The 15,814-nt window shown below is 45.0% G+C and overlaps 1 protein-coding gene across 1 annotated transcript in view; it reads right to left on the bottom strand.

Annotated features, from left to right (window-relative positions):
* LOC124789029 (partitioning defective 3 homolog) overlaps nucleotides 1-15,814 on the bottom strand; it is a 285,751-nt gene that overhangs the window by 123,011 nt on the left and 146,926 nt on the right. Inside the window, exons 4-6 of the mRNA XM_047256316.1 lie at nucleotides 8,405-8,527; nucleotides 8,183-8,308; nucleotides 5,130-5,407 (exon numbers count right to left, since the gene is read on the bottom strand). Of these exons, the coding sequence (XP_047112272.1) occupies nucleotides 5,130-5,407; nucleotides 8,183-8,308; nucleotides 8,405-8,527 (527 nt within the window). The remainder of the gene's footprint in view (nucleotides 1-5,129; nucleotides 5,408-8,182; nucleotides 8,309-8,404; nucleotides 8,528-15,814) is intronic.

Here is a 15,814-nt window from a genome sequence, read left to right as displayed (position 1 = left end):
TGGTATGTATATCCGCGTGGTATCACGCTACTGATCAGCATCGGAGCTAACATCTTGCACGTCAATAACCTCCGCATCATCCACGTACTGCTTTCAGCAGGTTGCATTCTTCATCGGGCCATACAGATTCAAATCTGAAGGTGCGAGTCCAGTCTGTAGCTTGGGTGAGGAACAGAAGTAACAAGATTTCTCTGTGCCAGTAGTATTTCAGATTGCTTGTACCTTTTAATAAAGAAAATCAACTATATTACAGCAACCTTTAGTGCACCTGCACGAAACATAGCTCCAATATTTGCTGCAGAATAAATTTAAAAATTTTGTAGTATTTGGGGTGCAAGAGTGAAAATATTAGCTTTGAAATTATTATTTAGGGCATCGTAAGTAGCATCCAATATACCACACAAAAATCTTGAAACTGTTCTTTTCAGAATGTGGTGTAAGCCTAATTATTGGAAAAATGTAATCGCCAGGCACCAAATGTCAACGTGCCACTTCTAGTTTTTGCCTGAAGCAGAATTGTATCTTTAATGCAAATATCGCATTTGTAATAGAATTCGAATCACATTTCTATACGTACTGGAAATATGTTTTGCTGAATTTATCTGAAGTTGTGCAAACACAAGTCAATTAACCTTCAATGACTGTCATTCAGCGTACATGTGAAAGATAAATAAAGTTTAGAATAAGATACTATGAACACCGACAGCACTGGAAAATGGAAAAACATACACACATCACATTTGCAAACCACTTCATATAACAGAATCACCTTCCTAGTGGTATAAAAACGGCAGCAAGCAATAATAATAATAATAATAATAATAATAATAATAATAATAAGGTCTGCAGGAGAGCTTCTGTAAAGTTTGGAAGGTAGGAGACGAGGTACTGGCAGAAGTGAAGCTGTGAGGGTAACTCAGACGGTACAGCACTTGCCCACGAAAGGCAAAGGTCCCGAGTTTGAGTCTCGGTCTGGCACACAGTTTTAATCTGCCAGGAAGTTTCAATAATAGTGACGCTTGATCAAGGTCACTTTCCATTTTTAACCAGACTTAACGTCTGAGAAAGTAAAGAAATAATAATAATAATAATAATAATAATAATAATTATTATTATTATTATTATTATTATTATTTGTAGACAGCTAATGTCCACCCACCACAGCCTAAACCTGTAACTTTAAGCACGAGATAAGTCATCCTTGTCACTTGAACAGATTATTTTTCTAGGGCCTAGTCTATAACCCTCACCTTAAATATGCGGTAAAACTTTTGTCTACTTGCTGTTTCCAATAAACCTGCAATTTCAGTCCATAGAGTCTGGCCTATATTCTGATCATGATTTTCATCGTCATGACGCCACAAACTCCTCCTCCGACTAAGCTCACCAGTTTCTCATAGTCCAAATTTTGCGTCGCGCCGGCCGTTATGGCAGAAACAAGAAAACTGATTTGAATTTTGGCGATGGTCGTCCGAAATCTTTACGTGCGGGCGATGAAACTGAATGTATTGAAACCGCGCTTGTAGTTGCGAAATAATTTGAGAATATCTGCAGTCTTCGACCGACGTCGGTCGTCGGCGAAACCCACCACTATCGGTACCACTGTGACCGCAGCCTTAGCCGGCGCGTAGCAAATGCGAAATGTCTCATACAACGTACTTCACGGTAGCCGGTGTAATATTTCTGGCTTAGTCAGCCATCACATTAGGCTCCAAGAAGCTGTTCCCAGTGCAGTGGAGATGCAAGAAGTATATAGATGACGAAATGTCGTGTGAGGTACCTGTGACAGATGTTAGAATCTGTCATTCCCGTGAGAAAGACTGCCTGCATAATGCTACTGCTCTGTGATTGGCTGCTGTGTTCGGAGCAAGGGCGCCAAAACGTTAAAGTATAATAATAATTATTATTAGTTAAATTACTCATTGGAATGAATTCACTTTCTAATATAAATATCTCTCAACAGCTGACTATCAATCAGTTTATTTTTACATATTTTTATTTATTTATTGTTCCGTGAGACCAAATTAAGGAGAAGTCTCCATGGTCATGGAACGAGACAATACATGAAATTATAACACGATAGTAGAAACAGATAAAATGAAATATAAGAAACATATTCAGGCGACAAGTCGTAAGTTTAAATAAAGAAAATCAACAATGTAACAATGGAATTTGCTTAATTTTTTTAGCTCTTTCAGGAGCTCCTCGACAGAATAGAAGGAGTGAGCCATGAGGAAACTCTTCAGTTTAGACTTAAAAGATTTTGGGCTACTGCTAAGATTTTTGAGTTCTTGTGGCAGCTTATTGAAAATGGATGCAGCAGAATACTGCACTCCTTTCTGCACAAGAGTCAAGGAAGTGCATTCCACATGCAGATTTGATTTCTGCCTAGTATTAACTGAGTGAAAACTGCTAACTCTTGGAAATAAGCTAATATGGCTAACAACAAACGACATTAAAGAAAATATATACTGTGAGGGCAATGTCAAAATTCCCAGACTATTGAATAGGGGTCACAAGAGGTTCTCGATTTTACACCACATACAGCTCGAACAGCCCGTTCTTGAGCCAAAAATACCCTTTTTGAATCAGAAGAATTACCCCAAGGAATAATACCATACGACATAAGCGTATGAAAACATGCTAAGTAGACTACTTTTCGTGTTGAACTGTCACTTATTTCAGATACTGTTCTAATGGTAGATAAAGCATCATTTAGTTTCTGAACAAGATCCTGAACATGGGCTTTCCACGACAGCTTACTATCTATCCGAACGCCTAGGAACTTGAACTGTTCCGTCTCGCTTAAAATATGCAAATTCTGTCTGATCGAAATATCGGTTCTTGTTGAATTGAGAGTTAGAAACTGTAAAAACTGAGTCATTTTAGAATTATTAAAAACAATTTAATTCAAAAACAAAAGACTGACGAAATTGCAGACGAAGCACTTCCGAAGCGTTCGGGTCACGCCTTTTCTGGTATGGCGCGCGAAGTGTTTCGGGCTGTTCGTCACTCTGGATTAGGCAGTCCAGAAGAAAAGACGTTTTGTCTGTCGTAGGATGTGTTTCCAATTTTTATTTAAGTTCCTGTTCGTCACTCTGGATTAGGCAGTCGAGATGTACGGTCATGTTGTCTGTAGCAGGATGTGTTTGCCAGTATTCAGTATTAAAAGATTCACTCCGGTAGCCATGAGGCACAGACACGTGCCACAAATAGTGTGAAGATACATTTTAGTAAACATTGTGCTTAATCATTTACTTTGCCGTACGTGAAGGAGTTGTATTAAGATCATGTAGTCTTCTCGTGTGGCTATATTAAAATACGCGAGTGACATCCCAAAGAAGTGATACATTATTTCAGAACAGAACCTCGCTAAAAGTCAATTTCAGCCTCAAGATACAGAACATACGTCCTGCGTGCTGTTTTCTGCGCTGGGGACATCAACGTGAAGACAGCAGATTAGTGAACTATAACAGAACCTTCGTATTCCACAGTGCAGTGGAAACAACTAGGCGCCTCACGTGTACTGCATGCACAGAACAAATGCGCTCAGTGACACGTCATCTGCAGTAATGCAGAGGAGGTAAAGGAGGATGATCGTTATTAAGGCCGGTATTACACTATCAAATTTCTTTGTCAAATATCTTTGTCAAAGATATTTGATGGTGTAATAGGGAACTTTGTCAAATGTCGTCAAATATTTGATCAAATCTAGGGCCTCGCTGTAGATTTGATCAAAGAAGTCGCTTGTCTTCTGTTCTCTGCAATGTGACATGTTACCACATGGAGCGCTAGCATCGCTGCAGCATTCTGTCGTCTGTAGTGTTTTTATAAACATTGCCGGTAAATACAATTGGTGTGTGCCGACAACTACAAAATTAATAGAGATGTATGAAGCTGATGAGGCGCTTTACAACGTGAGGCACGCTGAATACAAAAATTGATTAAGAAGATTGGAGACCTGAGCTGACCTAACCCAACCCTCTCCTGTAGCAAGGAATCGGAGTGTTACAGTGAGCCTGTTTCTGCAGATGTAGCAGTTCTTAAGTGAATATTGTGCTTTGTGATATGAGGATACACTTCATTGAGCACATACAGAAATGTATGCTCATCCATCATCCATTCGTAAGTAACTGATGTACGTAACAAGTTTTATTGAATGCTTTTATCGTGTCGTCGTAAAACCCACGGCTTCACCCAGGTATGTGGAGGCCAGTCAGCTGTTGATAGTGCCTGCACACGCTGTACGTGGTACGGAAACAACTGGTTCTCCCGTAGCGCTCTCCATACAGTGACGTGGTCAACGTTACCTTGTACAGCAGCAACTTCTCTGACGCTGACATTAGGGTTATCGTCAACTGCACGAAGAATTGCCTCGTCCATTGCAGGTGTCCTCGTCGTTCTAGGTCTTCCCCAGTCGCGAGTCATAGGTTGGAATGTTCCGTGCTCCCATACGCCGATCAATTGCTTCCAACGTCGTCTTGTCGGGACACCTTCGTTCTGGAAATCTGTCTCGATACAAACGTACCGCGCCACGGCTATTGCCCCGTGCTAATCCATACATCAAATGGGCATGTGCCAACTCCGCTTTTGTAAACATTGCACTGACTGTAAAACCACGTTCGTGATGAACACTAACCTGTCGATGCTACGTACTGATGTGCTTCATGCTAGTACTGTAGAGCAATGAGTCGCATGTCAACACAAGCACCGAAGTCAACATTACCTTCCTTCAATTGGGCCAACTGGCGGTGAATCGAGGAAACTAAAATGAACTCTAACATGGAAATTAATGGTTTCCGGACACATGTCCACATAACATCTTTTCTTTATTTGTGTTTGAGGAATGTTTCCTGAAAGTTTGGCCGTACCTTTTTGTAACACCCTGTATTTGACGGAATATTTGATCACGTCTTTGATCAAATCTTTGACAAAGAAATTTGATAGTATACTACCGACCTAACACCAACAATCAGTTCAGTCTACCTTTCTTGCCGTACCGGACGAGTATGAAACGACCCTAGGGTTCCGTTTTTACCGACTGAGGTACGGAATCCTAAAAAGACCAAGCAGGAAACCTGTGTAGACATGCGAAATGACGAGAGGTGACCAGAGTGGTGTGAACTCACTGTTCGGGTGCGAGATCGTCGTCCTCGTCGGAGGTGGAGCCGCGGCGCTGCGGCCTTCGCGGCCGCTGCAGGAAGGGGGCCGGCGGGGTCGGTGATGCGGAGGCGGGGGTGGCGGTGGCCTGCCCCAGAGGCTCGCGCCGGCAGCGCGCGTCCCGAGGCAGCGACCGCGATGCCACGCGGTCCGCGGCGTCCGCCCACCGCGCGTCGCTGCCGAACTGCATCGACAGCCGCGAGCCGCCGTCGCGCGCGAACCGATTCGCCGACGCCGACGCCGGCGCCTCCGCGTCCCGCCGGTCGCCCGGCAGCTGCAGCGCGCGCCGAGCTGACACGGACTCCTGTAACACCCACGTAGGGTTGCCGCTTTCTTCACACATAAGGAAGATTTTTCACAGACATTTCTTAATAACTTAATAATAATAACTTAATAATATTTTTTGTTAAATACCATTTTCGACAAAAAAAGAAGAAAATGACTCAAATGGCTCTGAGCACTACGGAACTTAACATCTGAGGTCGTCAGTCCCCCGGAACTTAGAACTTCCTTAAAACTAATCAACCTAAGGACATCACACACATCCATGCCCGAGGCAGGATTCGAACCTGCGACCGTAGCGGTCGCGCGGTTCCAGACTGTAGCGCCAAGAACCGCTCGGGCACCCCGGCCGGCGCTTGGCTAGTATCTCCATTTATGTTCGAGCATGAATTTCTCGCGGTGTTTTCATATTTTTGTCCAATCCATTCGTATTTAGTCCAAATGCATTTATACGGGCCATATCTTACACCAACATCTCCCCACAACAGTGTTGCCGTAAACATTGTACCAATGTCGAAATATTCGTATTTCCGTACAGCCCGTTAACAGTGATGGAGCAAGCTGTCGCAGGTAGTTGCCAAGGTGGGGCCGGGGTGCTACCGATGGTGTGCGCATAGGACAGAGTGAGTATCGTACGGCCAGGACACATCCGTCTCTGTAAATGCTTATTTCCCATGATCATCCTAGCTTCCTCTTTGTAGCGTTACAGCTCTGCGCTGCTGAGTCATGTAAAGTAAGAGGTTTTTTTGTGGGGTTTTAGGGCGCTCAACTACCAAGGTCATTAGCGCCCAGTCACTAATGTAAATGCACATATAATCTGGTAAAACTCAAGGGGGGGGGGACACCAGAAAGTTCTTACAAAGACGCAGATAAACTAATTGAAAGAGTTAGATGTCTTTGGACAAGTCCGTCAAAGTAATAAAACGAAGAACACGAGCAGCTGCTCGAGCGTCATCAGCTAAAATTTCCTGTAAGGTAGATGGCAGAGACAGGACAACAAGAGATTGATTAAAACGGGGACACGACAATAAAACATGGCGCACTGTTAATGCGTGACCACAAGGGCACTGCGGGGCGGGGTCACCGGATAGCAAGTAGCGGTGGCTAAACCGGCAATGCCCAATCCGCAACCTGGCGAAAATGACCACCTCTCGCCGAGATGGTCGGGAGGAGGTTGTCCAAGCTGTTGGGAACGGTTTTATGGCCCGGAGCTTATTTTCTTGAAGTGACGACCAAGTATCCAACCATAATGACACAAACCTCTTACAAACAACCCTACTAATGTCAGACGATGGGACACAAAGGGAGGCTGGCCGAGGCAGGAGGACTGCAGCCTTGGCCGCAGCATCAGCAGCCTCATTCCCAGGCACTCCTACATGGCCTGGAACCCACATAAAGCTAACAGGAGAGCCATCATCAGCAAAAGAATGGAGGGATTGCTGGATACGTTGCACCAAGGGATCGACCGGATATGGAGCTCCAAGGCTCTGAAGAGCACTGAGTGAATCAGAGCAGAGTACATACGGAGAATGGCGGTGGCGGCGGTCATACTGAACGGCCTGATAAAGAGCAAAAAGCCCTGCCGTAAAGCTGGAGCACTGGTCGAGGAGCCGGTATTTAAAGGTGACGTCCCCGACGACAAAGGTACAGCCGACACCATCGTCAGTTTTGGAGCCATCAGTGTAAATAAAGGTGTTACTGGCGAGTCGCGCACGAAGTTCGACAAACCGTGAGCAATACACTGCATCCGGAGTACCCTCCTTCGGGAGCGAGCTGAGGTCAAGATGCATGTGACCCGGAGCCTGGAGCCAAGGTGGTGACGGGCTCTCACCCTCTCTGAAGGTGGTAGGGAGGGCAAAATTCAGTTGTCGAAGCAGGCGACGAAAGCGGACTCCAGGGGGCAGCAAGGCAGACACATACAACCCATAGTGACGGTCGAGAGAATCGTCGAAGGAGGACTGATAAGAGGGGTGGGCGGGCACTGACAACAGCCGGCAGGCATACCGACAAAGCAGTACGTCGCGCCAGTAGGTCAATGGTAATTCGGCAGCTTCAGCATAAAGCCTCTCGACGGGACTAGTATAGAATGCTCCGGTCGCAAGACGTAACCCCCCGATGATGGATGGAGTTGAGACGGCGTAAGAGGGATGGCCGAGCAGACGAGGCTCCCATAATCCAGCTTTGATCGGACTATGAACCGATATAAGCGAAGCAGGACAGTGCGATCAGCTCCCCAAGATGAATCACTAAGAACACGGAGGACATTAAGGGAACGTGTACAACGGGCAGCCAAATAAGAGACATGCTGAGACCAACAAAGTTTCCTGTCCAGTGTAAGCCCTAAAAACTTCGTTGTCTCCACGTAAAGTAAGTGGTGAAACCATATGACATTGCTTCAGTACGAAAAGGCACTCCATTTCTTTCTTGTCTACAGGAATGGAGATGAAGTCAAACGACAGGAACACGGAATTCATAAATGCGATACATACACAAGCTGAGCTGTGCGACATATCAGCTAGTAGCGGGTGGTTGTAATTGAAGTGCAGTTACTCAGGGAGGTCCAGTGTGAGCTGTAATTATCGTATGGCAGCGAAACTTGGTAGACACGCTAATGTGTTAATGCTTAACCGATTTACACTCGAAAACAAATTAGATCCAGCTGTGACCACCAGGTGAAAATCTGGCGCTGTACACTGTACGACGGTATGACATCGACGCCGTCATTTGAGCGCTGGCTCACCTTCCTGGCGGGCGGCGCGCGCAGCCTGCCGTTGGCCGGCACGCGGCAGGCGGCGTCCTTGTCGCCGGTGTCGCCGCGGGCCTCGCCGTCGGGCTCCGTCGGGACGGCGGGCGTGGCCGACCAGCGCTTGGAGCCGCCGTCGGACGCGAGCAGCAGCACGCCCACGCCGCCGCCTCCGCCGCCCCCCAGCGGGTCGCCCTGCGCCGCCCCCGCGCCCCCTACCGGCGCCACCGACGCTACCAGCTGGTTGAGCGCCGGCTCGCTGCCGCGGCGCACCTGCAGCGACGGAGGCGGCGCCGGGGCAGACTCCGCCGTCACCTCGATGGCCGCGTACCGCCCGTCTCCCTGCGACACCGGTGAAAGACACGTCAGCGTCGAGGCACGCCTCGCTTTGAAGGGCAGATGGACGAGTATGGCTACAAGACTTATATAGGGTGGTCCATTGATCGTGACCGGGCCAAATATCTCACGAAATAAGCTTCAAACGAGGAAACTATAAAGAACGAAACTTTTCTGGCTTGAAGGGGGAAACCAGAGGGCGCTATGGTTGGCCTGCTAGATGGCGCTGCCATAGGTCAAAAGGATATAAACTGTGTTTTTTAAAATAGGAACCCCCATTTTTTATTACATATTAGTGTAGCAAGCAAAGAAGGGAAAGCAGATAGGTGGAAGGAGTATATAGAGGGTCTATACAGGGGCGATGTTCTTGAGGACAATATTATGGAAATGGAAGAGGGTGTAGATGAAGATGAAAAGGGAGATATGATACTGCGTGAAGAGTGACAGAGCATTGAAAAGACCTGAGTCGAAACAAGGCGCCGGGAGTAGACAACATTCCATTAGAACGACTGACAGCCTTAGGAGAGCCAGTCCTGACTAAACTCTACCATCTGGTGAGCAAGATGTATGAGACAGGCGAAATATCCTCAGACTTCAAGAAGAATATAATAATTCCAATCTCAAAGAAAGCAGGTGTCGACAGATGTGAAAATTACCGAACTATCAGTTTAATAAGTCACGGCTGCAAAATACTAACGCGAATTCTTTACAGACGAATGGAAAAATAGGTAGAAGCCGACCTTGGGGAAGATCAGTATGGATTCCGTAGAAATGTTGGAACACGTGAGGCAATACTGACCCCGCAACTTATCTTAGAAGGTAGATTAAGGAAGGGCAAACCTACGTTTCTAGCGTTTGTAGACTTAGAGAAAGCTTTTGACAATGTTGACTGGAATACTCTCTTTCAAATTCTGAAGGTGGCAGGGGAAAAATACAGAGAGCGAAAGGCTATTTACAATTTGTACAGAAACCAGATGGCAGTTATAAGAGTCGAGGGGCATGAAAGGGAAGCAGTGGTTGGGAAGGGAGGGAGGCAGGGTTGTAGGCTCTCCCCGATGCTATTCAATCTGTATATTGAGCAAGCAGTAAAGGAAACAAAAGAAAAGTTCGGAGTAGGCATTAAAATCCATGGAGAAGAAATAAAAACTTTGTGGTTCGCCGATGACATTGTAATACTGTCAGAGACAGCAAAGGACTTGGAAGAGCAGTTGAACGGAATGGACAGTGTCTTGAAGGGAGGGAATAAGAACAACAACAAAAGCAAAACGAGGCTAATGGAATGTAGTCGAATTAAGTCGGGTGATGCTGAGGGAATTAGATTAGGAAGTGAGACACTTAAAGTAGTAAAGGAGTTTTGCTGTTCGGGGAGCAAAATAACTGATGATGGTCGAAGTAGAGAGGATACAAAATGTACACTGGCAATGGCAAGGAAAGCGTTTATGCAGAAGAGAAATTTGTTAACATCGAGTATAGATTTAAGTGTCAGGAAGTCGTTTTTGAAAGTATTTGTATGGAGTGTAGCCATGTATGGAAGTGAAACATGGACGATAAATAGTTTGGACAAGAAGAGAATAGAAGCTTTCGAAATGTGGTGCTACAGAAGAATGCTGAAGATTAGATGGGTAGATCACATAACTAATGAGGAGGTATTGAATAGAATTGGGGAGAAGAGGAGTCTGTGGCACAACTTGCCTCGAAGAAGGGATCGGTTGATAGGACACGTTCTGAGGCATCAAGGGATCACCAATTTGGTACAGGAGGTGAAATTGGAGGGTAAAAATGGTAGAGGGAGACCAAGAGATGAATACACTAAGCAGATTCAGAAGGATGTAGGCTGCAGTAGGTACTGAGAGATGAAGAAACTTGCACACGATAGACTAGCATGGAGAGCTGCATCAAACCAGTCTCAGGACTGAAGACAACAACGACGTATAGAAATATGAATGTTTTAGTCGGATCACATTTTTCGCTTTGTGATAGATGGCGCTGTAATAGTCACAAACATATGGTTCACAATTTTAGGCGAACAGTTGGTAACAGGTAGGTTTTTTAAATTAAAATACAGAACTTGGGTAAGTTTGAACATTTTATTTCGGTTGTTTCAATGTGATACATGTGCCTTTATGAACTTATTTCTGAGAGCGCATGCTATTACAGCGTGATTACCTGTAAATACCACATTAATGCAATAAATGCTCAAAATGATGTCCGTCAACCTCAATGCATTTGGTAATACGTGTAACGACATTCCTCTCAATAGCGAGTAGTTCGCCTTCTGTAATGTTCGCACACGCATTGACAATGCGCTGACGCATGTTGTCAGGCGTTGTCGGTGGATGACGATAGCAAATATCCTCCAACTTTTCCCACACAAGGAAATCCGCGGACGTCAGATACGGTGAACGTGCGGGCCGTGGTATGGTGCTTCGACGACCAATCCACCTGTCATGAAATATGCTGTTCAATACCGCTTCAACCGCACGCTAGCTATGTGCCGGACATACATCATGTTGGAAGTACATCGCCATTCTGTCATGCAGTGAAACATCTTGTAGTAACATCGATGAAACATTACGTAGGAAATCAGCATACACTGCACCATTTAGATTGCCATCGATAAAATGGGGGCCAAATATCCTTCCTCCCATAACGCCGCACCATACATGAACTCGCCAAGGTCGCTGATGTTCCACTTGTCGCAGCCATCGTAGATTTTCCGTTGCCCAATAGTGCGGTTGGTTGGCTCTGAGCACTATGGGACTTAACATCTATGGTCATCAGTCCCCTAGAACTTAGAACTACTTAAACCTAACTAACCTAAGGACAGCACGCAACACCCAGCCATCACGAGGCAGAGAAAATCCCTGACCCCGCCGGGAATCGAACCCGGGAACCCGGGCGTGGGAAGCGAGAACCAATAGTGCGTATTATGCCGGTTTACGTTACCGCTGTTGGTGAATGACGCTTCGTCCCGTAATTTCTCTTGTGCCCAGTGGCTGAACTGTACACGACGTTCAAAGTCGTCGCCATGCCATTCCTGGTGCATAGAAATATGGTACGGGTGCAATCGATGTTGATGTAGCATTCTCAACACCGACGTTTTTGAGATTCCCGATTCTCGCGCAATTTGTCTGCTACTGATGTGCGGATTAGCCGCGACAGCAGCTAAAACACCTACATGGTCATCATCAATTGTTGCAGGTCGTGGTTGCCGTTTCACATGTGGCTGGACGCTTCCTGTTTCCTTAAATAACTTAACTATTCGGCGAACGGTCCGGACACTTGGATGATGTCCTCCAGGATACAGAGCAGCATACATAGCACACGCCCGTTGGGAATTTTGATCACAAGAGCCATACACCAACACGATATCGACCTTTTCCGCAATTGGTAAACGGTCAATTTTAACACGGGTAATGTATCACGAAGCAAATACCGTCCGCACTGGCGGAATGTTACGTGATACCACGTACTTATACGTTTGTGACTATTACAGCGCCATCTATCACAAAGTGAAAAAAGTGGTCCAACTAAAACATTACTATTTCTTTACGTACTACACGAATATGTAATAAAAAATGAGGGTTCCTATTTTTAAAAAACGCGGTTGACATCCGTTTGACCCATGGCAACGCCATCTAGCGGGCTAACCATAGCGCCATCTGGTTTCCCCCTTCAAGCTAGACGAGTTTCGTTCTTTGTAGTTTTTTCGTTTGATGCTTATTTCGTGAGACATTTGCCCGGTCTTTTTCAGTGGACCACCCTGTATATTCACTGATAACACAAATCGTACACCACAATCAATAACATATTCCGGGCTATTATGCCGTGGTCGGATGGATTTTCCATTAACACCCACGTTTCGTCCCCATCTGAAGCGGACAATTTCAAAGAGGATCGTAGCTTTTTTAATGTCCGATTCACACACTGGCTCGCTACTGACTGCAGTGGCGTAACGTCACAAGCTTTGAGTCGAGGTCTACGAGAAAGACAGGCCGCGGCGTGTACGTCACGAATGTAGTCCTGCGCTCGCTCTCTCAATTCAGCAAAGAAACTACGTTTCTACACCTGTTAACTCTTAACTAGGCGTGTCCGTACAAACGAAAACTGAATCTTCTACTGGAATCCGCTATTATGGAAACTTACTGTTATTATTCCTATAATGATGGGAAGTCCATGGGCCTACTTATTTGTTACAGTTGTACTGGCGTACAACAAAACAAAATCATGCTAAAATGAATATCAGTTGCATAAGGCACCACTTCCAAGATGTAATGTGTACTGTTAAGCAGAAGGGACTAAATGCTATAAACAAGCCCTTATACCGTTTATATCGAGTATTGATCTTAAATTAAATTTTGGTGTTGTACTGTCAATAAGTAAGAGTTCATAATAGCAGATTTCAGTGGAAGATGCAATTCTCGTTAGTACTTACACGCCCAGCTGCGAGTCAACAGGTTTAGAAACGCATTTTGTCTGCCGAGCTGAGCGAACGAGCGAGTTCAGGACTACCTTCGTGACGTACGCACAGCGGCCTGTCTTTCTCGTGGGCCTCGCTTTGAGTGCCCCAGCGCAATTGGCCGTTATCGCTTGCTGCCGTCCACCGTCACCATCTTCCAATGGCGGAACACTCCTACACGTCGTCTTCAGCATTGGAATCCAGATGTCAGTCAACTGCACGTGCTCGTCCTTCCTACTGAAATTCTTCGAGTGTTTAACAGTCTCTATGCCGTCTCTGAATAGCCTTCGTGGCATCCGCTTGTGGCTGCTAGTACTTGAGTCCTATCAAAACGAATGTGGTCATCTCTTGGCTGCAGAGCATGTTCTGCAACATCTGATTCGTCGCTCTCTCTCTCTCTCTCTCTCTCTCTCTCTCTCTCTCTCTCTCTCTCTCTCCCCCTCTCTCGTAGGGATCGCAATCATTGCTGAAACAACCGGCTTTCGGTTATACGGTTGGTTTCCACGCCATTTCAACCTGACTTAAAACCACTCAGAACAATCCGTTTCTGAAATAAATGATTTCGATTTTTTATTCCTACTACTTTCTGTAATAAACATAGAAATCGAACAAAGGCCGAAAAATTTTTGACTGCCAATTTTAAGATAGAATAAAAAGATTAAATTAAATAGGTAAATAAAATAAAATTTCGTCCGTCCACTGTTAGCTGCTAATCTCGAAAAATGGAAAGTGTTTGAATAAAAAAATAAATAAACAACCAGCATCCTCGCATTGATTCTAATTTTTAGAAACTCTGCTCAGAAATCACGTTATCAGGGATCATGTTAGCATTTGAGCATTACGAATAGTCAGTGCTAAAGGGTGAAAACTGAGATCGAAGAAGTCTGTTTTCATGTTAATTTGTCCGTTTTCAGGGGCTGCAAGTAGATAAAGACAATATTAGGTAGACACCGGCAGCAGATCACCTACTTTCTATTTCATCGTGCATTATGAATTAATAGTTAAGTTTTTAATTTGTTACTGTTACCTTAATCTTCTTCCTCTTACTAACTGATAGAATTGTCAGCCGAATCTTTTATCTTTTAAAGCAAATGAAGCATTGAACTTCATGGTTATATCACTTCGTAGAATTATTTCCAGACTAGGGTTTGTGCCGTTCTGCAGAACAATATATGTCCCACGACGACAGCGAGGAACTACCGCATAAAGCAGGTGGGGGGGGGGGGCGAGGCTTGCACACTGCACGTACACGCGTGCCTTAAGGTTGGTTGGTTGGTTGGTTGGTTGGTTTGGGGAAGGAGACCAGACAGCGTGGTCATCGGTCTCATCGGATTGGGGAAGGAAGTCGGCCGTGCCCTTTCAGAGGAACCATCCCGGCATTTGGTTGGAGTGATTTAGGGAAATCACGGAAAACCTAAATCAGGATGGTCGGACGCGGGATTGAACCGTCGTCCTCCCGAATGCGAGTCCAGTGTCGTGCCTTAAGCCACGACACACGGCAGCAGGGACATATTGTCTCAGCAGTGCCGTACCAGTTGTTATGCCATGTGTTTGTCGCTCGCTTCTGTCGGCACTGCTATTTAAAGAGCACTGACCGCTTTTTTCATTTTCTGTAAAAACACAATATTTTAAAATAACGCAAATTTTATGCATAAAAATGACTTCTTCTTTAAGAAAGGTTTATTTAAAAAGGAAAAATATTACCACTGTTGCTACGGCTAATTGATATTTAGATTTTTTAGTTGTTTATCGGTAAAAAATAAAACTTATTAATCGGGACCAAACAAAAACCGTAAAATAGCGGTTATTTTGAACTAAAATTCCGGTATCGCTTTTAGCCGGTCGTTTTTTCCCCATACATACTCTCCTTTTACAGTTGCTCTTGTGAACTTCTAGTCGTCTTTTGATAAGTTTTTGTGCTCACGTACACCTTCCCACAAGTACACGGAATCTAATAACTATCTGCTTTTTCCAGCGGTCTGCGAGTCCCCTTTGCCAGTTTTACGTGATCCTGTATCTTCTAGGTGCGATTGTAATGACCAGAATCTTACATTTTTCCAAGATTTTTTCCTATGCTGTCAGTAACGTCCTTAACTACAGCCAGGAAAACTTCCTATTTCGCAGGCGCTTGTGCAACGCTATGATTTCTGCGATGTTCCTTTTTTGTGATGCTTCGCTTTCGTTGTGGGTGGTGGTTCGAATGCCGGTATGTGCGTGTGTTTTCGGTGAACTGTGTGGCCTAAGCTACTAGCTTTCTTGAAAAATACCACATCAAGAAAATTTAGCCTTCCACCTGCCACCTCTTCCACGGTGAACTGAATCTTCGGATTAATCCCATTGAGATGCTTGTCAGAACGACCTAGTTCCTCTCTACCACGCCTCCACAAAACAAACGTATCCTCTACTTAGCGGAACAAAATATTCAAGTTTTTTATTTGCAGGTTTCAGTGCCTGCTCCTCGAATTTTTCCAGAAAAAAAATTCGCTACAACTGGGCTTAAAGAGTTTACGTTTTACACAAATTGTGCGTACACTTACTGTAAACTGACTCCTTCCGCACCGGGAATAAAGAATCGTTCAAATGATCTATGAGGCATCAACTAAGAAACAAGCTCAAGTGGCCCTGAGGTAATGGGGAAACGAAGATTGAATACAATGAGAGGAAGACTCGCCAGTACTTTACAACCAATATTTGAAAAGGAGGCGGGGAGTATTCTGTGAGTAGGGAAGCAGTAACAGCAGAATGATCGGAGAGGAGACCTCAGTGGCACCGAATGTGGAGTAGTGACTGTACGTCACTTGAGTAACAGATCCCACCACGGACATTTCAACCCA

The sequence above is a fragment of the Schistocerca piceifrons genome, chromosome 3, assembly GCF_021461385.2.
Source record: "Schistocerca piceifrons isolate TAMUIC-IGC-003096 chromosome 3, iqSchPice1.1, whole genome shotgun sequence".
Classification (NCBI taxonomy): Eukaryota; Metazoa; Arthropoda; class Insecta; order Orthoptera; family Acrididae; genus Schistocerca; species Schistocerca piceifrons.
The sequence above is the reverse complement of the archived record's forward strand: the minus strand, read 5'-3'. Positions and strand labels throughout refer to the sequence as shown.